A 20798-nucleotide genomic window follows, 5' to 3' on the forward strand; every position below is an offset into this window, starting at 1 on the left:
TGGTTTAAAAGGGGGCACAAAAAGTATAGAAACCTTGCTAGAATGCAGCCCAGGAGCTGCAGAGGGGGAAACATTTAGGTTGAAAGACAAATTTCTGATGACAGGTTCCCTTGAAGACTGCTGTTCACAAACGCTCTACATTCAACCTCACTCAGCTCAAGCTATATGCAAAGGAAGAATGGGCAAAAATTTCAGTCTTTCGATGTGCAAAACTGATGAGACATACCCCAAGCGACTTGCAGCTGTAATCGCAGCAAAAGGTGGCGCTACAAAGTATTAACTTAAAGGGGATGAATAATATTGCACGCCCCAATTTTCATTTTTTTTATTTTTTACAAAAATTTAAAATAAGCAATACATTTTGTTCAACTTCACAATTGTGTCTACCTTGTTGATTGTTCACCAGAACAATAACATTTTTATCTTTTATGTTTAAAGCCTGAAATGTGGGCAAAGGTTGAAAAATTCAAGGGGGTTGAATACTTTTGCAAGGCACTGTATCAAATTTTATTGAATGTAAGGCGTGTTGAGATTACCTAGCTGGTCCCGTATGATATACATTTCTGAATACAGCCATTTGGAATGTATAAAAAAAAAACAATTGGGTGATAAACGCAACTCTGCGGAGTCCATTGTTTCTTCGTACAACCAACTGATTGGTATTTCTGTCTATTAATGTAGTTTTTAAATGTATACATATATATGCTTGCCTACAGACAACAAATCAGAAAACTGTGCCGGTTCAGCCCGTGATGCCTTCTCAGCCTGCTGTTCTACAGCCGTCCATAGAACCGTCTCCGCAGGTATATTTGTATTATACGTAGCGTACATCTGGGTTTTTAAGCGCAGCTCCGGTTTTTACGGTCTACCAGCAGTAATGTCTCCCATAGACATTAGATATGTATGGTGGTCTCACAGCTTCCTTCATCTTGGAAAGTCAGAAGAGAGATAGCTGGTTGCCGAAGAAGCGCTTGTTCTACAGCTATGTCATATGCTGTCGTCTTCAGACTCCCCACTAGTGATGGTCGGATCGATTCCCGGGAGTTCAGTACATGGGTAAAGTTGGTAATCTCTGGCCACTCAAAGGGAGATCTGTGAATACCTTAAGGTACCGCCACAGTAAGCAACATCGCTAGCAACATCGCTGCTGAGGCACAACTTGCTAGCGATGTTGCTTAGTGTGCTTTCCCGCTGTGAAGCACACATCACTGTGTGTGACAGCGACAGAGCAACAACTGAATGTGCAGGCAGCAGGAGCCGGCTTTTGCGGACGCTGGTAACCACGGTAAACAGCGGGTAACCAAGAAGCCCTTACCTTGGTTACCCGATATTTACCTTCGTTACCAGCATCCGCCGCTCTTAGCTATCAGTGCTGGCTCCCTGCTCTCTGCACACCGTAGCTGCAGTACACATCTGGTAATTAACCCGATGTGTACTGTGGCTAGGTGTGCAGGGAACAGGGAGCCAGCACTGGTAGTGAGAGCAGCGGACGCTGGTAACGAAGGTAAATATCGGGTAACCAAGGGAAGGGCTTCTTCGTTACCCGATGTTTACTGTGGTTACCAGCGTCCGCAGAAGCCGGCTCCTGCTGCCTGAACACGTAGCAGAGTACACATCGGGTAATTAACCCGATGTGTACTGTGGCTAGGTGTGCAGGGAGCCAGCGCTAAGCGGTGTGCGCTGGTAACCAAGGTAAATATCGGGTTGGTTACCCGATATTTACCTTAGTTACCAAGCGCAGCATGCTTCCACGTGTAGCGACGCTCCAGCGATCCCTGCCAGGTCAGGTTGCTGGTGGGATCGCTGGAGCGTCGCTTAGTGTGATATCTCACCAGCGACCTCCTAGCAACTTACCAGCGATCCCTATCAGGTTGTATCGTTGTTGGGATCGCTGGTACGTTGTTTAGTGTGACTGGGCCTTTACTTTCTGAGACCTCCGATGTGGCTTTATAACTAGCCGGGCCGGCTCCTTGTCATCTGTGTATCATACTGCAATAATAATGTCATGCCAGTCTGGCCAATCAAAAGCCACATCGGGGTTCCGGGAAGGTAAGAGATTCGTAGAGCTCACAAAGAGCGACTACTGACCTGACCATGGACCAGACTCGATCTGCCCATCAGTTTATCAGAGGGAGGAGGAGACTGCTATTATGTGTACATAACTAAACAAATTAGGAATTGGCAATCACATAGGGAAATACAAAGAGCCCATACATGGATTTAGATGTACCGACAAATGACAACTGTTAGGCTACTTTCACACATCCGGTTTGAGCCCTGCGGCTCAATCCGGCTGTGAAAACTATGCAACGGATGCGGTGAAAACACCGCATCCTTTGCATAAGTTTTTACATGCGGCCGGTCCGGTTTTTTCCGGTTGCGGCATGCTACTGAGCATGCGCAGTGGAAAATACCGCATGCGGCGACCGGATGCGGTTTTTTTCCGCATCGCGCCGCATCCGGCCTCCATAGGGATGCATTGAAAAATGCGCCGCAGCGGCCGGATGCGGCGCGATGCGGTGTTTTTTGCCGGAGCAAAAAACGTTGCAGGGAACGTTCGATCCGGCCGCCGCATCGGCTACATCTGCCGCATGCGGCAAAAACCGGACCGAACGCAAGCCCCTGCGGCACAATGCGGCACTAATGTAAGTCAATGCAAAAAAAAACCGCAATCGGCGTTACAAAAGCCGGTTGCGGTTTTTCTGCAGAACGCCGTATTGTGCCGCAGAGCAAAAATCCGGATGTGTGAAAGTACCCTTAACGGTTCTGTAGTTTCCCTATAAGAGGAGAAAATTGATTAACAATTTTGTTATTTATAGCAGGGCAGATCCCTCGGCATGTAGGAGCATTATTCCAGGGCGTTGCACCATGTTATGTTGCCTCCTTTTGCGGCTTGGGGGGGCTGTACATCCAGCTTATATGGGCCACGTGCACACCCCAGGTGGCCACTTGAAATCCCCAACATAAACATAGTCTTTTCACTATTAGATCCTATTGGGAGCATACAGCTCGCAGTAGGTAAATGGCTGCCTATTATCTGCATATCAGACTCCGGTGATAAAGTAAAGCTGCTGTCCACATCTCCTGTCCTCTTCTCACTACAGGCAGTAGCAGCGGCAGCACAAGCCAGCCTTCTCCAGCAACAAGAGGAGCTGGACCGGAAAGCAGCCGAGATTGAAAGGAAAGAAAAAGAAATGACGAATGTAAATATTAACTGTAAGTATGCTGAGGTTTGTGTGCTCCTGTACAGTGTTGTGCGTGATCCCGGTAACACAATGGTCACCTCTTTCTTTATTATACTTCAGATATTTGATAGAATGTGCTATATTGTTAGAGTAAGTTCACATGTGGATTATTTTCTGCAGATTCCCTGTGTGGCTTTTTATGCAGAACATCATCATAAGGCTATGTTGCCAAGTTGCATAAATGATACGGAAAATTGGATACACTTAACAGTTCAAGCAAATTGGATGTGAATTCATGAAAAACGCATGCCCACTTAAAACTTGTAGCTGCTATTAAACAGTGTGGGGTTTATTTTGGGGTTTTTTTTGGGTGACTTTTTTTTTTTCTCTAGGCTTTAATGGAGAGTTTTAAAAGCTGTTGTGTTTTAAAAGGAAACCAACCACCAGGTTTTTGTCCTATAAAGTAGAGGCAGTGTCATGATGGCACTGGGATGCTGATTAAAATGATACTTTTATTTGTGAAATCCAAAGGTTGATTGCAGAATAATCCTTGTACAAGCCTTAAGAAATTGTCATTTTTGCACAGGCTTCAGCATCGGTGATGGACTTTGTGGGTCGAGTCCAATGTAATAATTCTGTCTGCCTTGCCTCCTTGTCTTCATTTAAATCTCGTTTTGGGGACCTCTGTACCCCAAAGCTGCATCACAGGAGGCCAATGGCAGCTGGTGCACATGCATTGGCAACTGCTTCATTTAACTGCTGGTGCCAGTAATTAACAGCGTCAAAATGGTTGGCAGCAGTGATCGGAACAGACCGGCTGCGGCTCTCAGAGGAGGATTTTTATTGATATTCTTATAAGCAAAGGGGTTAAGCAATTTAATAAACCCACCTGATGTACTTTCTCTCCTACAGTAAGACAGAACAATTGGCCCCCGCTTCCTTCGAAGTGTCCCATCAAACCATGCTTCTACCAGGACTTCTCAGCAGACATTCCAGCTGATTATCAGCGCACATGTAAAATGCTGTACTATCTCTGGATGTGTAAGTACCTAAATGTCAACTTTATACATGTTTTGTATCTGATCTAGGTAGATGGCTCAGAAAGAGAAGGAAATCTGGGCCAGCATCAAGCAATCGTATTCACAGCCAAGCGTTGCTTAACCCATTTGCCGATACTGCCTAAATCTAAATTCAGGATTCTGTAGATGCCATAGGAGAGATTTATACTTGTATTTATCAAAGGTGTTCTAATCTTCCAAACTGAATATGGAATCGCTGGACCCAGGACAGTCCTTGTTAAGTCAAGTGAATTAATAAGTTGTGATTATATATCTTTCAAGGTGTTTGAAATATATTGCAAGTGGACAACCCCTTTAATGGTCCTCAGAATAAAATTTCCCAATTTTATAGGCCGCAGACACACTGGGCACTTTTTTGGTACTTTGACCACTGTAGTATTTTACCAAGTACAATGCTGCAGAATATGGGGTTGAAAATCTCACCCGCGTGTTGTGTAATTTTAGGGAAAGCTGGGATATGAATAGGCAAAAGTGGTTTTCTAGTGAATCTGTGTCAGACTAGAGTGCCAAGGGCATACTAGGAACGTTGACTCTAAGGGCCCACTGTTCAGCTACATGCGAATAGCACATTACCTTCATTCATGTACTACTGCTTCTATATAATCTTACTCTGGGTATTTGTTAAATGAATGATGATATCCTGCTTTCGTATGTACAGTCGTTGAAGTATATTGTGCCAACTACTGCCCATGTATAAGGGGTGAGGGCCAGTCCAAGCCTCTATAGTTCTAGGAATAATGGTGCCCCACAGTTTCCACTCAAATGTTAAGATAAATACATCCGGCTCTGTGTATGTGAGCGAAAGAGCAATGCAAATGAACCAGTCATGATTTATCGAGGTCTTAGGACGATTTTCCATGTTTGTTGATCTGATGAAGGTAATTTCTTTACCTGTCTATACCTACTGGCCCAGAGAGAGATTACAAGCCGTATATCTGTTTATTAGAGACGTTGTGCTGAATGCATGTGGTGTGCGCACGAAACTAATCTCCTGAAATGTCGCATGATGTAGATATGAGAAGAGTTAATACATGCTGAAATGAACACTGTGCTTCTTTCTCCAGTTCACGCGGTCACACTTCTACTTAACCTTCTGGCTTGCTTGGCATATTTCACCGCCGATTCTGCGAATGGTGGTGTGGATTTTGGCTTATCCATCCTGTGGTTTATTTTATTTACACCTTGTGCCTTTATATGCTGGTACCGGCCAATCTACAAGGCATTCAGGTAACTATTTTTCTTCATACACGACATTATTGTTTTCCTAATAAATACATTTCCAATTATGATTGTTCACAGAGAATTTTCCAATCTATGTTGGCCATACACTTTATTGCAGTCCATTGCTTTTCCTGGCCATTTCGTAGGATCAGAGATAAGTTATGAGCAATTACTCCAGACACTAAAGAGGTCACAGTTTTGGATTTTCATTCTTTCTACAAGAAATCTGCACACCCCTTTTGCCAGTTTACTGTGACCGTAGAATCAGTGGTTGTGGGGCCTGTGAATGGAAAATCTCAAATATATGGCCATCTTTACTCCCAAGAGAAAAGTCAGCCCAGATTGATTCCTGCTCCCTCCTGTACTTGTACACATAGCGCTCAATAAGTATCTTGTACATGATACTATGAAAAGAAGGGAATTTTGTTTACTTACCGTAAATTCCTTTTCTTCTAGCTCCTATTGGGAGACCCAGACAATTGGGGTGTATAGCTTCTGCCTCCGGAGGCCACACAAAGTATTACACTTAAAAGTGTAAACCCCTCCCCTCTGCCTATACACCCCCCCGTGCATCACGGGCTCCTCAGTTTTGGTGCAAAAGCAGGAAGGAGGAAACTTATAAATTGGTCTAAGGTAAATTCAATCCGAAGGATGTTCGGAGAACTGAAAACCATGAACCAAAAGAACAATTCAACATGAGCAACATGTGTACACAAAAGAACAACAGCCCGAAGGGAACAGGGGCGGGTGCTGGGTCTCCCAATAGGAGCTAGAAGAAAAGGAATTTACGGTAAGTAAACAAAATTCCCTTCTTCTTTGTCGCTCCATTGGGAGACCCAGACAATTGGGACGTCCAAAAGCAGTCCCTGGGTGGGTAAAGAATACCTCGGTAATAGAGCCGTAAAACGGCCCCTTCCTACAGGTGGGCAACCGCCGCCTGAAGGACTCGCCTACCTAGGCTGGCATCTGCCGAAGCGTAGGTATGCACCTGATAGTGTTTCGTGAAAGTGTGCAGACTCGACCAGGTAGCCGCCTGACACACCTGCTGAGCCGTAGCCTGGTGCCGCAATGCCCAGGACGCACCCACGGCTCTGGTAGAATGGGCTTTCAGCCCTGAAGGAACCGGAAGCCCAGAAGATCGGTAGGCTTCAAGAATTGGTTCCTTGATCCACCGAGCCAAGGTTGACTTGGAAGCCTGCGACCCTTTACGCTGGTGAGTGCTCTCACCAGATCTAACAAGTGCAAATCCTTTTCACATTGGTGAACTGGATGAGGGCAAAAAGAAGGTAAGGAGATATCCTGATTGAGATGAAAAGGGGATACCACCTTAGGGAGAAATTCCGGAACCGGACGCAGAACCACCTTATCCTGGTGAAACGCCAGGAAGGGGGGCTTTGCATGACAGAGCAGCTAGCTCAGACACTCTCCGAAGTAATGTGACTGCCACTAGAAAGACCACCTTCTGCGAAAGGCGTGAAAGAGAAATATCTCTCATTGGCTCTAAAGGTGGTTTCTGAAGAGCCGTTAGCACCCTGTTCAGATCCCAGGGTTCTAGCGGACACTTGTAAGGGGGGACTATGTGGCAAACCCCCTGCAGGAACGTGCGTACCTGCGGAAGCCTGGCTAGACGCTTTTGAAGAAACACAGAGAGCGCCGAGACTTGTCCCTTAAGAGAGCCGAGAGACAAACCCTTTTCCATTCCGGATTGAAGGAACGACAGAAAAGTGGGCAAGGCAAATGGCCAGGGAGTAAAACCCTGATCAGAGCACCAGGATAAGAAGATCCTCCACGTCCTGTGGTAGATCTTGGCGGACGTTGGTTTCCTGGCCTGTCTCATAGTGGCAATGACCTCTTGAGATAACCCTGAAGACGCTAGGATCCAGGACTCAATGGCCACACAGTCAGGTTGAGGGCCGCAGAATTCAGATGGAAAAATGGCCCTTGAGACAGTAAGTCTGGTCGGTCTGGTAGTGCCCACGGTTGACCCACCGTGAGATGCCACAGATCCGGGTACCACGACCTCCTCGGCCAGTCTGGGGCGATGAGATTGGCGCGGCGGCAGTCGGACCTGATCTTTCGTAACACTCTGGGCAGCAGTGCCAGAGGAGGAAATACATAAGGCAGTCGAAACTGCGACCAATCCTGAACTAATGCGTCTGCCGCCAGAGCTGTGTGATCTTGAGACCGTGCCATGAATGCCGGGACCTTGTTGTTGTGCCGGGACGCCATTAGGTCGACGTCCGGCTTCCCCCAGCGGCAACAGATCTCTTGAAACACGTCCTGGTGAAGAGACCATTCCCCTGCGTCCATGCCCTGGCGACTGAGAAAGTCTGCTTCCCAGTTTTCTACGCCCGGGATGTGAACTGCGGAGATGGTGGAGGCTGTAGCTTCTACCCACAGCAGAATCCGCCGAACTTCCTGGAAGGCTTGCCGACTGCGTGTGCCGCCTTGGTGGTTGATGTATGCCACCGCCGTGGCGTTGTCCGACTGAATTCGGATCTGCCTGCCTTCCAGCCACGGCTGGAACGCCTTTAGGGCTAGATACACTGCCCTTATCTCCAGAACATTGATCTGAAGGGAGGACTCTGGCTGAGTCCAGGTACCCTGAGCCCTGTGGTGGAGGAAGACCGCTCCCCACCCTGACAGACTCGCGTCCGTCGTGACCACAGCCCAGAATGGGGGCAGGAATGATTTCCCCTTCGACAAAGAAGTGGGAAGAAGCCACCACTGAAGGGAGGCCTTGGCTGCCCGAGAAAGGGATACGTTCCTGTCGAGGGACGTCGACTTCCTGTCCCATTTGCGGAGAATGTCCCATTGAAGTGGACGCAGATGAAACTGCGCAAATGGAACTGCCTCCATTGCTGCCACCATCTTCCCTAGGAAGTGCATGAGGTGCCTCAAGGGGTGCGACTGGGCTCGAAGGAGAGATTGCACCCCTGTCCGTAGTGAACGCTGTTTGTCCAGCGGAAGTTTCACTATCGCTGAGAGAGTATGAAACTCCATCCCGAGATATGTCAGCGATTGGGTCGGTGTCAATTTTGACTTTGGGAAATTGATGATCCACCCGAATCTCTGGAGAGTCTCCAGAGCAATGTTCAGGCTGTGTTGGCATGCCACCCGAGAGGGGGCCTTGACAAGGAGATCGTCTAAGTAAGGGATCACCGAGTGTCCCTGAGAGTGTAGGACTGCTACCACTGTTGCCATGACCTTGGTGAAGACCCGTGGGGCTGTCGCCAGGCCGAAAGGCAGTGCCACGAACTGAAGGTGTTCGTCCCCGATGGCGAAACGCAGGAAGCGCTGATGCTCTGGTGCAATCGGCACGTGGAGATAAGCATCCCTGATGTCGATTGATGCTAGGAAGTCTCCTTGGGACATCGAGGCGATGACGGAGCGGAGAGATTCCATCCGGAACCGCCTGGTTTTCACGTGTCTGTTGAGCAGTTTGAGGTCCAGAACGGGACGGAAAGATCCGTCCTTTTTTGGCACCACAAACAAGTTGGAGTAAAAACCGTGACCCCATTGCTGAAGGGGAACAGGGATCACCACTCCTTCTACCTTCAGAGTGCTCACCGCCTGAAGAAGAGCATCGGCTCGCTCGGGGGGCGGAGATGTTCTGAAGAAACGAGTCGGGGGACGAGAGCTGAACTCTATCCTGTAACCGTGAGACCGAATGTCTCTCACCCATCGGTCTTGGACATGTGGCAACCAGGCGTCGCAAAAGCGGGAGAGCCTGCCACCGACCGAGGATGCGGTTTGGGGAGGCCGAAAGTCATGAGGAGGCCGCTTTGGGAGCGGTTCCTCCGGCGGTCTTTTTAGGACGTGACTTAGACCGCCATGAATCAGAGTTCCTCTGACCCTTCTGTGGCCTGTTGGACGAGGAGAATTGAGACCTGGCTGAGGGCCGAAAGGACCGAAACCTCGATTGTACCTTCCGTTGTTGAGGTCTGTTTGGTTTGGACTGGGGTAAGGACGAGTCCTTTCCCTTGGATTGTTTAATGATTTCATCCAATCGCTCGCCAAACAGGCGGTCGCCAGAAAATGGCAAACCGGTTAAGAACTTTTTGGAAGCAGAGTCTGCCTTCCATTCACGTAGCCACATGGCCCTGCGGACTGCCACCGAATTGACGGATGCTACCGCCGTACGGCTCGCAGAGTCCAGGACAGCATTCATGGCGTAGGACGCAAACGCCGACGCCTGAGAGGTTAAGGACACAACCTGCGGAGTAGAGGCACGTGTGACTGCATTAATCTCAGACTGACAAGCTGAGATAGCTTGGAGTGCCCATACGGCTGCGAATGCCGGAGCAAAGGACGCGCCGATAGCTTCATAGATGGATTTCATCAGGAGCTCTATCTGCCTGTCAGTGGCATCCTTGAGTGATGCACCATCTGCCACTGCAACTATGGATCTAGCCGCCAGTCTAGAGACTGGAGGATCCACCTTGGGACACTGAGCCCAACCCTTGACTACGTCAGGGGGAAAGGGATAACGTGTGTCATTAAGGCGCTTAGTAAAGCGCTTATCTGGAAAAGCTCGGTGTTTCTGGACTGTATCTCTGAAGTCGGAGTGATCAAGAAACGCACTCCGTGTACGTTTGGGAAACCTAAAATGGAATTTCTCCTGCTGAGAAGCTGACTCCTCAATCGGAGGAGCTGGAGGAGAAAGATCCAACACCTGATTGATGGACGCTATAAGGTCGTTTACTATGGCGTCCCCTTCAGGTGTATCAAGGTTGAGAGCGGCGTCAGGATCAGAGCCCTGATCTGCCACCTCCGCTTCATCCTCCAGAGAGTCCTCATGCTGAGACCCTGAACAGTGTGATGAAGTCGAGGGAAGCTCCCAGCGAGCCCGCTTAGCCGGTCTGGGACTGCGGTCCGTGTCGGAGTCCTCACCGTGGGACCTATGAGTCACCCCAGGAGCACTTTGCTGCTCCAACCGAGGGGGGCCTGGGGTCAATGATTCAACAGTGCCCGGGGCCTGTGTTACCGGTCTGGACTGCAAAGCTTCTAGTATCTTAGCAGACCATTTATCCATAGACTCAGAAAGTTTGTCAGCGAATACTGCAAACTCTGTCCCTGTCACCTGGACAGTGGCAGCAGGTGGTTCCACCTGGGCCGAGGGTCCCACCAGTGGCAAAGGCTCCGGCTGAGTGAGTGTCACAGGGGCCGAGCATTGCACACAATGAGGGTAGGTGGAACCTGCAGGTAGCATAGCCGCACATGAGGTACAGGTTGCAAAGTAAGCCTGTGCCTTGGCACCCTTGCTTTTTGCGGACGACATGCTGTTGTCTCCTCTTAGAGCAATCAGAGAGGGTATATAGCCAAAAGCAAATAGTGCGGCCGTACAGAGTAAATGTATACAATATAAGCATATAAATATACACTTTCGGCACCCAGGGGGGCCAGCACCTAGTAACAGGTGCGGCTTACCGACCGCCCTCAGCGGTTGTGTGACCACCAGATTCCCTGCCTGGGCCTCCCAGAGCTGTGGAGCTCGGTGTTGTCTCCCCTCTGAAGTTCTCCAGCGTCAGAAGTGCTGATAGGAATGGCTGCCAGCGTTCTGAGAGGAGGAGGGAGCCGTGGGCGTGCCTCAGAAAGTGCGGGAATCTGGTGCCCCACGGTGCTCAGTGAGGGGGGAGGAGGATACTAAGTATGCTCCAGCCCTCAGCGCTGACGTCCAGTGCAGCGTCCCGCCCTTACCCCTGACTGGCAGGCCCGGGGGCGGGAGTATGCGGTACTAGGCCGCAAAAGCCGGGGAGTAAAGTTATAAGCGCGGCCGGCAAACAAGCGCGGTCAGCGCGGTAGTCCCGGCGCACAAACACACCCAGCAGCTGCTGCAGCGTCCATTACACAGGCGCTCTATGCGCCGTCCCCAAGGGGACACAGAGTACCTCAGAGGAGCAGGGCCTGTCCCTGACGATACCCGGTCTCCTGTCCAGCAGATTCCCCCAGGGGCTGCGGAGGGAGCACGGTCCCAGTGCCTGGTGACCGGTTAGGATCCCACTTCACCCAGAGCCCCTACGGGATGGGGAAGGAAAACAGCATGTGGCTCCTGCCTATGTACCCGCAATGGGTACCTCAACCTTAACAGCACCGCTGACCAGAGTGGGGTGAGAAGGGAGCATGCCGGGGGCCCTGTTATGGGCCCTCCTTTCTTCCATCCGATATAGTCAGCAGCTGCTGCTGACTAAATTGTGGAGCTTGCGTGCATGTGTGCCTCCTTCAACACAAAGCATAAAAACTGAGGAGCCCGTGATGCACGGGGGGGTGTATAGGCAGAGGGGAGGGGTTTACACTTTTAAGTGTAATACTTTGTGTGGCCTCCGGAGGCAGAAGCTATACACCCCAATTGTCTGGGTCTCCCAATGGAGCGACAAAGAAAGTGTTGCTTTTTATGCAATTTTAAACTAAAGCATCCAAAATGTATTAAAGCTGTTAAAGATGCCATCAACAAAATGTATAGACCTATAAAGGGGATAAACTCTAGACAAGAACATTTTAGAGGGAATTTGTCAGCACAAAATGACTGTTTATACCAAGCACAAGGCCTTGGTCAACTTTTGGCATGGCCAAGCGTTCAGTACCCCTTCCCACCTACTTGTTTTACCTCCAGCTCCCTCAATTCACAGCCCTGGCTTTACCGGAGATGGAGGAATTTCGAGATAGAAAGAAGGTGGAAAGGTGCTATCACTCTCCAAGGCCTCATTGAGACATCAGTGTCCTCATGTCATCAGTGTTTTTGATCCAAGTTTGATCAGTGCATCAGTTTTTACAATCCATTTTTAATCTGTGATTTTTCACTTATGAATAATACATTGCAAATTTTCTTTTATACACTCCAATTTTAATTACAGATGGTACACTGATGCTATCCATGTTCTGTCTGTGATTTTTACAAACCAAGCTTGTGTTGACACTTTTCATTCGTGATGCCAGTAAAAAACTGACCACTGTCCCAAGATTTTTGCATTGGCACATGATCCGCATAAAGACCCATACATGTAAATAGCCCCATCAACTATAATGGGTAATTTTTCTACCTGAGAAAACCATAGACAGAACATGGAAATGAAAAACTGATGTCTGAATGACACCTATTTGTTGGGTAGCAGAGTTACATACGTTTTCTGATCATTGATGTTGACCCAGGCAATAACAGACAATGTAGGTCACTCCCTTGTAGAATCCTATAGCAATGGGAGAAGGAACGGAAGGTGACCACTTACAATTTCATATGCATGAGTGTAGGATACCTCCATTTCAATAGACAGTTTGGCTACGCAAGATTCTGTTAGACCCTCCTGAGTCCAAACAACAGGAAAACAGGGTTCTAACAGATAAATATTTATGTTTACAACCTAAAATGGTCTCTATCAGCACAGAATGACTGTTCAAACCAAGTATAGGCGCTCTGAGCTCCGCCGCGAGGCTAATCCTTTACATCCACCCTCTCATCTGCTTGTTTTTCCTCTATCTCCACCCTCCCCTCTTGTGCTAGACGGCTCTGGCTTCATAGAGCCATGAAAGGGCAAAGATAGATGGAAAACCGGAAGGTGGATTTAAATGATAGAGGCCAATCATGTCCTGAGCGCCTGTACTTGATGTGAATAGTCATTCTGTGCCAACAGTCACTTTAATAGTTCAGAAGGTGTAAATTGTATGCTACATCGGATAGTGGAGCAGAAAGTGAGCGATGAGCGTATCATAATGTCCTCAGTAGTGATGCTAAACTGCGAAAACTCTGCGAGTCCCTATGATCCTGTATTGTACACCTGAAGGGACTTTGAGTGATTATTTGTGAGATAACCTCCCAATATGGTGTACAAATGAGCCACCACTTTTTTCTTTCTGTGTATCAGCTATTTTATAGGTACAACAATATGCCCCTGATCACTGGGACCATGGCTGCTCTAGGAGATGCTCAAACTAATACAATTTTTATTTTTTTTACAGAACAGACAGTTCTTTCAATTTCTTTGCATTCTTCATCATCTTCTTCTGCCAGATCATCATTTATATCATACAAGCAGTTGGCATCCCTCACTGGGGGGACAGGTGAGACTGACGTTCTTCTCCCCGCTCTCTGCTCTAGTGCATTCCTCATACTCATGTCACATCTTTCTGCTTCATTACAGTGGCTGGATAATAGCATTAACCATGGTTAATACTAATACCGCAGTTGCAGTCATAATGATGATTGTGGCAGCGTTCTTCACTGTGAGTGCGGCCTTATCTCTGTTCCTGCTGAAGAGGGTAAGTCTGCAATACGTTATACTCATTACATCACATAGTGAACCAAACATGACAGTGTACAGCAGGGTTCAGAATATTATCTGGTGGCCAAAGTAGCGTTCAGGTGATGGCGATTGAGCTGTATGGCCGCCTGGACTCTTTGTGAAAACAGCATTGCAGCTCCTGTAGAAAACGATTGTACGAAAACATCTAAGGAGCATCTGTCAGCACATTTGAGCCCACCAAATGGCCGGCAGAGCTGTAGCAGTCTTATGGAGTCAAGTTTAAACATCACTATGTTGCCAACTAGTGTGCATTAAAGATGTGCCACATACAAATGATCAGGCAAGTGTGCACTGTCCGTTCCTGAAACCATAGAAGTGTCCTGACTCTTCTGCTGTAAACCTTCTTAAGCCCATACACCACACTGCTGATTCACATGACCATGGGTATGCTACATATACCTAGCCATAACAAATAAAGATACCTGGTTGTGCAAAACAAGCCACCAAACAGAGTATTATGCCCAATAAAAATATTATTTATTTATTCAAAAATTAAAAATCAGAATAAAAACATATTCAAATAAATTCTGCTAAAACTAGCCGGTGCTATATAAAAACAGGAGGGCCGACACCGCATCCACAGCCAGTATAATCAGCAAGCTAAGGTACCAATAGCAAACTATCCACTAGCAAAGTGCTTCTGCTTGTACCTAATCAAATAGTATTTGTATAGCCAGTGTATAAATGATGAAATTACTGCTTACCAATAGTAGCTAGCTCTGTGCGTCCCCCCTCACCCCAACGTACGTTTTGCTCTTCTTCGTCAGGGAGCAAAACATATTTTGAGTTTCTGGCCCAGACTTATTGATTAGCACGATCTTATGTGAACAAGTGTGTTTATTAATATGCGTAGCCATGTCAATCAAAAGCACAGGAGTCGTTTTCAAGGCCACAGTCCACATGCTGCACTTTACTATATGTACTGCAAACTAGAAAATCTGCAATATTGTTATACTGCGAATTGTGAATCAACACCACAGGTCAATTTCTACTGCAGATTTCTTTCCACCAATACTGTAATATGCTGCAGATTTTATGTTTGCACATTCAGCAGGAAATCCAGATTATATGTTCCGAGTGAACATGTCATAAAAGTGAATTCTGAACAGATGTAAGCTTCAAGTCCAGAACTTTACATCTTCTAGGATTTGGAGCAGCTTTTTCTTCCAAATTAGAAGTTCAATATTCTGTATATTTATATTGGCATGTGTTTAACCAAAAATGGGTAGGATGATTTAATGCGAAATACTTACTTAATTACGGTACCTCCAAGACATCACAGGGGAAAAAAGCTACAGACGTCCTTCATAAATATCCACATTCAAAATGGCATAGCATCTTTAAAAAGTGCTGCCTTCAATTATTTTGTATAGAAGTGTTTCTAGAAGCTCCCACAACTTAAAATATAGTAGTGATTATAGAGACATGAGGGTCTAAGGGGAAATCTTACCTATTGCAAGTAGCAATCCTAAACCCTAGACCCCATTATAGCTTCTCATACAGCCAGATCAGATCTCATACTTTGCATTGACGAGGGGCAATCACCCCGTAATACTGTGTCTGCAAATTGAGGTTCTGATCTGGCATAAATCCTAAGTCATATGACAAGGCTCGTTAAGGGTCACTTTTGACTTTTAGGATTGCTACTTCCAATAGTTGACCATACAGCAACATGGTATTCTCATACCACATCTCCAGGCTAGGGGAGGACACAAAAAGTGTACAGACAGGACAGCATATGATTGTCAATGCTGTTTTCTGTGCGGTAAGACGTTTTGAAAACAAACAAGGAAATATTTTGCCTCACAGAAAGCAGCATCTGCAATCCCATGATGTCCTGTCAGTATACGTTTAACAAAAGTATCCAATTGAGGAGCTCATTCTTACTGTTGAGATACATTAATTACAATGCATTTTGTGGGACAACCCAGAGTATTTTTATGAATCAAAAATATGTTTGTTACTTAGCTTTCAATCCTCATATGTTTTCCACAGGTTCACTCAATGTATCGCAGAACGGGTGCAAATTTCCAGAAAGCACAAGAAGAGTTTTCACAGGGCATCTTTACCAATCGCACAGTTCAAAACGCCGCTGCCGGAGCTGCAACCTCAGCCGCAAGGGGGGCATTCCAGGGAAACTGAGGATCCCGATTCAATTACTTCTGCCTTTTTTACAATTTTGACTATTACCTTTGTCCCCTTTGTTTTCTTCTCTGGGGAAGAGTTAATCATCTCTCTAAAGTTCTAGCTCTGGTGGTTGTACCCAGCACTCCACATTATGCCACTTCCACCAAGAGACTGTGAAATTCTACATATATATGTACATAACTATATATATATATATTCAGACATGAAAACTGATTTACTTAATGCTTGATCTTTTTATTTGAGGCTGAATTTTTTTTTTTCTCTGAATTTGGAACGTGGAATGAATTATATGTCTATAAAACACAATCTATAGTAATGAACAGCTCGAGATGTAAAATATGTTGATTCCTTCTTCTCCTCTTGTACATGGTCCCTGTCAGTGGCTTTCTTTCTTTGCTGCAGAAGCCATGTTATGTACCAGTGTTTTTCACTAGTCTATAATATGGCAAATCCAATTCACTTCAATCATTTGGCTGTATCTGAATTGATGCTTTTTAAATATTTAAAGACACGAATTGTTGCCTTTCATGATGGGCCATCCCGGCATGCTAGCTATTCGTTTACAAGGTTTTCTTAAGTATGGTAAATATGGACACCATATGGGTCAATATTTGTATTTTTGGGGGTTTTTTTGTTAACCTCAAATGTATGCATTTGTTAGCTGAAATCATTTTTTCGAAAGGGCTACATTAATTAATTTGGACCCTTTTGTCTTCTATAGTGTCCATGTATCACAACTCTGTATACAGCCAGCGATTCTCTGTGATCTTGTTCTGACCCCAGAGTTTGTAACCTTTTTTCCCATTCCCCTGGTATTAGATCAGCTTAGGTTTGTTCAGGAGAAGAGTGGTAAGTGTTACAGACCTTGCCAGAATCCGCTCATTTACAAAATCCAGTCGGCTTTCTATGTGATACCTAGAGGCTGTAGAAGCCAAACGGTGCAACATTGTTAGAGACAAAAGTGACTTTTGGCCAACAAACTGCATGCAATTAAATAAAAAACAAATGAAAAATGGCCAGATGGTCTCCATATCCTAAAACTGAGAATAAGATGACCATGGAGATGTCCATGTCTAAGCAGTGGATAACTGCAAACTAAACCTAAATTACTGCTCTGTAGACGACAAACTGACTGCACCAGCTTTGTATAATGTAACCGTTGTCACCCTACAGTGCCTACAAGTTAAAATCTAAATAAATCTATTTTCTACAATGAGTCTGGATACTTTTTTTTTCACTCTTCAGTCTGATGTCTTAAGGTCCAGTCACACTAAACAACTTACCAGCGATCCCAACAACGATAGGGATCGCTGGTAAGTTGCTAGGAGGTTGCTGGTGAGATGTCACACTGCGACGCTCCAGCGATCCCACCAGCAACCTGACCTGGCAGGGATCGCTGGAGCGTCGCTACACGAGTTGCTGGTGAGCTCACCAGCAACCAGTGACCAGCCCCCAGCGCCGCATGGAAGATGCTAAGCTTGGTAACTAAGGTAAATATCGGGTAACCAACCAGATATTTACCTTGGTTACCAGCGCACGCAGCTACACGTGCAGAGAGCAGGGAGCAGCGCACACTGAGCGCTGGCTCCCTGCTCTCCTAGCTACAGCACACATCGGGCTAATTAACCCGATGTGTCCTGCAGCTACATGTGCACAGAGCAGGAGCCGGCACTGACAGTGAGAGCGGCGGAGGCTGGTATCGAAGGTAAATATCGGGTAACCAAGGACAGGGCTTCTTGGTTACCCGATGTTTACATTGGTTACCAGCCTTCGCAGAAGCCGGCTCCTGCTGCCTGCACATTTAGTTGTTGCTGTCTCGCTGTCACACACAGCGATCTGTGCTTCACAGCGGGAGAGCAACAACTAAAAAATGGCCCAGGACATTCAGCAACAACCAACGACCTCACAGCAGGGGCCAGGTTGTTGCTGGATGTCACACACAGCGACATCGCTGCTACGTCACAAAAGTTGTTCGTTAGCAGCGATGTTGCTAGCGATGTTGCTTAGTGTGACGGGGCCTTTAGTTAATTTATTAAGAAATTGGTGTTTTAATAAGTCACGTATTCTCTTAGGGCGCCACTCCTCCCATACAGATAAGATTAGAGTTTGTGGAAATGGCCAACTACATAAGCTATATTGGTGGTCTATAGACTCTCTGCCAAGAAATCATGCCCGGACAGATAAGGATTTCGCAGTTTGAATTAAAGCTGGTGTCACACTAAACGACAGCGACAACGACGTCGCTGTTACGTCACCATTTTCGGTGACGTAACAGCGACCTTGTAAGTCGCTGTTATGATCGCTGCTTAGCTGTCAAACACAGCAGAAGCAGCGATCATAAGGTCGCTGTGTTACATGTTCAGAGAGCAGGGAGCCGCGCTTAGCGCTGGCTCCTTGCTCTCCTGCAGCACACATCGGGTTAATTAACCCGATGTGTGCTGCAGCTACATGTCACAGTGCAGAGAGCAGGGAGCCGCGCGCACTGCTTAGCGCTGGCTCCTTGCTCTCCTTGCTACAGTATGCATCGGGTTAATTACCCGATGCATACTGCAGCCACATGTCACAGTGCAGGAGCCGGCACTGGCAGCAAGAGCGGAGGCTGGTAACCAGCGTAAACATCGGGTAACCAGGGAAAGGTCTTCCCTTGGTTACCCGATGTTTACGCTGGTTACAGCTTACCGCAGCTGCCAGTGCCGGCTCCTGATCGCTTCATTTCGTCGCTCTCTCGCTGTCACACACAGCGATGTGTGTGTCACAGCGTGAGAGTGACGACCAAAAAATGAAGCTGGACATTCAGCAACGACCGGCGACCTCACAGCAGGGGCCAGGTCGTTGCTGGATGTCACACACAGCGACAGCGACGGGACGTCGCTGCAACGTCACAGAAAATGGTGACGTAGCAGCGACGTCGTTGTCGTCGTCGTTATGTGTGACACCAGCTTAAGACCCGATCCTTTTGTTCTTCTTGATAAGTAACTGCCAGAGGTGTCTTGAAGTGGTTTACTGTCTTCTTGCCATAGAGAACATGGGCTCGGCTAAGCATTCATATCTTGCAAGTTTATGGTGAAATCTTTCTAGCCATGAATTCTTTTGTTTTTGTGTTTGTTTTTGTTGTTTTTTTTTGTTTTTTTTAAGCTAACCTTTATCTTGCTGCATCCACTTTTGGTTTAAAAAAAACTGTCACATTAACCCCCCCCCCCTTCTTCCCCCAAAAAAACCCTTGAGTATCTACTTTGTGCACACTTGGACTATACTGTCTTAGGCCCTCTTCACACGTCAGGGATTCTGGTACGTATGTGCTAGATTTTATACGTACCAGAATCGCGGACATATGGAGACCCAATAACATCAATAGGTTTGCACACACATCAGTGATTTCTCACTGACCGTGTTTTTGTGCGGCGTACACGCGTGTCCATTTGTTACGCATGGAGACATGTCCGTTTTTCTCTGGCATCACTGTCACACGGACCACACAATGATATGATACATATGACACGTACTAGAGAAAACACATGCCTGTGAATTAAAATGATTTTGCTACTCAACTGTCTCCAGCGATGTTGTCTCTGGCTGCTGCTGTCTCCTGCTTCCAGGCCGTCTAATTACGCTCATGAATATGCACTGCACTGCACTGCACTGCAACCCGGAAGTAACAGCAGAGGGGAGACAGCGGCGGCCAGAGACAGCAGTGTGGGAGATATCAGCACCACGGAGAGCAGCGCTAGGGACAGGTGAGTATAGGAGTGCCTGAACTCCGTGTGCGATCACGGATAGCACACTGAGAACACACATGTGCCACAATTGCAGCAGACGGAGGGCCAAATGCATCTTTAACATGTCAGTGAAAAAACTTGTGTTTTTCTGACTGACGTGTGACAGATGCCTTAACCTGCTCCACATATTATGGTGGGTTGTGGTTTGACATCATCCAGATAGTGTCTGAAACACACAGAATCTGGTGCAAGTCATGGAAAACAGTAGTGTGATCTGGTTTTATTTATTTTGAATTCTGGCTCATTTGGCTTGATAGGTCTCCACTATTTTTCACAAAGAGTTTGAAATGAATGGTCACGAAAAATTTTATTTTTTTTCTCTTTTTATAAAAAAAAAAAAAAACTCACCTTTTTAACCAGTGCTACTCGGATCCCCAGCAAGCCTCCTAGGCTTGATTTTTCAGGCAATCTGGCTGCAGCAGTACACAATGCCTGTATGACCAGAACAGGCTCTACAGAGCCTTTTAACACTAGAACTACTGAGGTACTCATTTTGACTACTTTGCACCATGTATTTCTATATAGGTGTCACGAGTCCAGTAGTTCTAGTGTTAAAGAGTACTTGTAGTTTGGAAAAAAAAAAAATCCCTGCGCTTACCATGATTCTGCTACTGGTTTTTTTTTTTGTTTTTGTTTTTTTCCCTTTTTGTGCTGTTGCATCATTGTCATTTTGCCTTGTGTAACTGGCTTGGTTCAGTCCCATCTTGAATCCTGTCAAAGGGCTTGTTCGCATGTACAGGAACAAATTTCTGTAAATTTTTGTTCGCATGTAAAGGAACAAAAAACATGTGCTGAAATTTCTGCAGCAATTTGGCAGCACATGTTTGCTTCAAATCACTGCAGAAACACTGCGTAATGGATGCCGATTTCATGCGCTCTGGAGACAGAGCGGGAGCTGCATCCAAAGCGCACAAATTAATTGACATGCTGCATTTTTTGAACGCATGGATTTGGGTCAAAGTTTTAGCATCCAAATCACTGCGTTCAAAAAAGCAACAAGCACACGAATTATGCACAATCTACATAGACGCAGGACGCATTCATATACGCTGCATTACTAAATGCAGCGTAAATGCATGATATTACGCAACG

The 20798-nt window shown here is 46.6% G+C and overlaps 1 protein-coding gene across 1 annotated transcript in view; it reads left to right on the plus strand.

The window, feature by feature from the left end:
- Window positions 1-17146, plus strand: part of SCAMP2 (secretory carrier membrane protein 2) — a 56447-nt gene extending 39301 nt beyond the window's left edge. The window contains exons 3-9 of the mRNA XM_075345602.1: window positions 717-803; window positions 3105-3216; window positions 4098-4226; window positions 5329-5491; window positions 13439-13540; window positions 13621-13738; window positions 15778-17146. Coding sequence (XP_075201717.1) covers window positions 717-803; window positions 3105-3216; window positions 4098-4226; window positions 5329-5491; window positions 13439-13540; window positions 13621-13738; window positions 15778-15924 — 858 coding nt within the window. The 3' untranslated portion in view covers window positions 15925-17146. The remainder of the gene's footprint in view (window positions 1-716; window positions 804-3104; window positions 3217-4097; window positions 4227-5328; window positions 5492-13438; window positions 13541-13620; window positions 13739-15777) is intronic.
- The last annotated feature ends 3652 nt before the right edge of the window (window positions 17147-20798 follow it).

This window comes from Anomaloglossus baeobatrachus, chromosome 4, assembly GCF_048569485.1.
Source record: "Anomaloglossus baeobatrachus isolate aAnoBae1 chromosome 4, aAnoBae1.hap1, whole genome shotgun sequence".
Lineage (NCBI taxonomy): Eukaryota > Metazoa > Chordata > Amphibia > Anura > Aromobatidae > Anomaloglossus > Anomaloglossus baeobatrachus.